Here is a 515-nt window from a genome sequence, read left to right on the forward strand (position 1 = left end):
TCACAGTGGGGAGAAGCCCTATGTATGTAAGCAATGTGGGAAAGCTTTTAGTACACAAAATTATTGTAATATACATGAAAGAACTCATACAGGGGAGAAACCCTATATATGTAAGCATTGTGGGAAAGCTTTTAGTACACAAAATTATTGTAATATACATGAAAGAACTCACACTGGGGAAAAACCCTATGTATGTAAGCAATGTGGAAAAGCTTTTAGTACACAAGGTTCCTGTCAAAGACATGAAAAAACTCACACTGGGGAGAAACCCTATATATGTAAGCAATGTGGGAAAGCTTTCAGTACACAAGGTTCCTGTCAAAGACATGAAAGAACTCACACTGGGGAGAAACCCTATCTATGTCAGCTATGTGGGAAAGCTTTCAGCTGGCAAAGTGCTTGTAAAATACATGAAAGAATTCACACTGGGGAGAAACCCTATGTGTGTCAGCAATGTGGGAAAGCTTTCAGCAGCCACAGTGAATGTAATATACATGAAAGAAGTCACACTGGGG

The 515-nt window shown here is 39.4% G+C and overlaps 1 protein-coding gene across 1 annotated transcript in view; it reads left to right on the forward strand.

Annotated features, from left to right (window-relative positions):
* The window catches only part of LOC102030601 (zinc finger protein 791-like), an 18,449-nt gene that overhangs the window by 16,313 nt on the left and 1,621 nt on the right, over positions 1-515 (forward strand). Inside the window, exon 6 of the mRNA XM_013520656.1 lies at positions 1-513. This exon is cut by the window's left edge and continues 8 nt beyond it. Coding sequence (XP_013376110.1) covers positions 1-513 — 513 coding nt within the window. The remainder of the gene's footprint in view (positions 514-515) is intronic.

Source organism: Chinchilla lanigera, unplaced genomic scaffold (genome assembly GCF_000276665.1).
Source record: "Chinchilla lanigera isolate Chin_1 unplaced genomic scaffold, ChiLan1.0 scaffold00055, whole genome shotgun sequence".
Taxonomy (NCBI): Eukaryota; Metazoa; Chordata; class Mammalia; order Rodentia; family Chinchillidae; genus Chinchilla; species Chinchilla lanigera.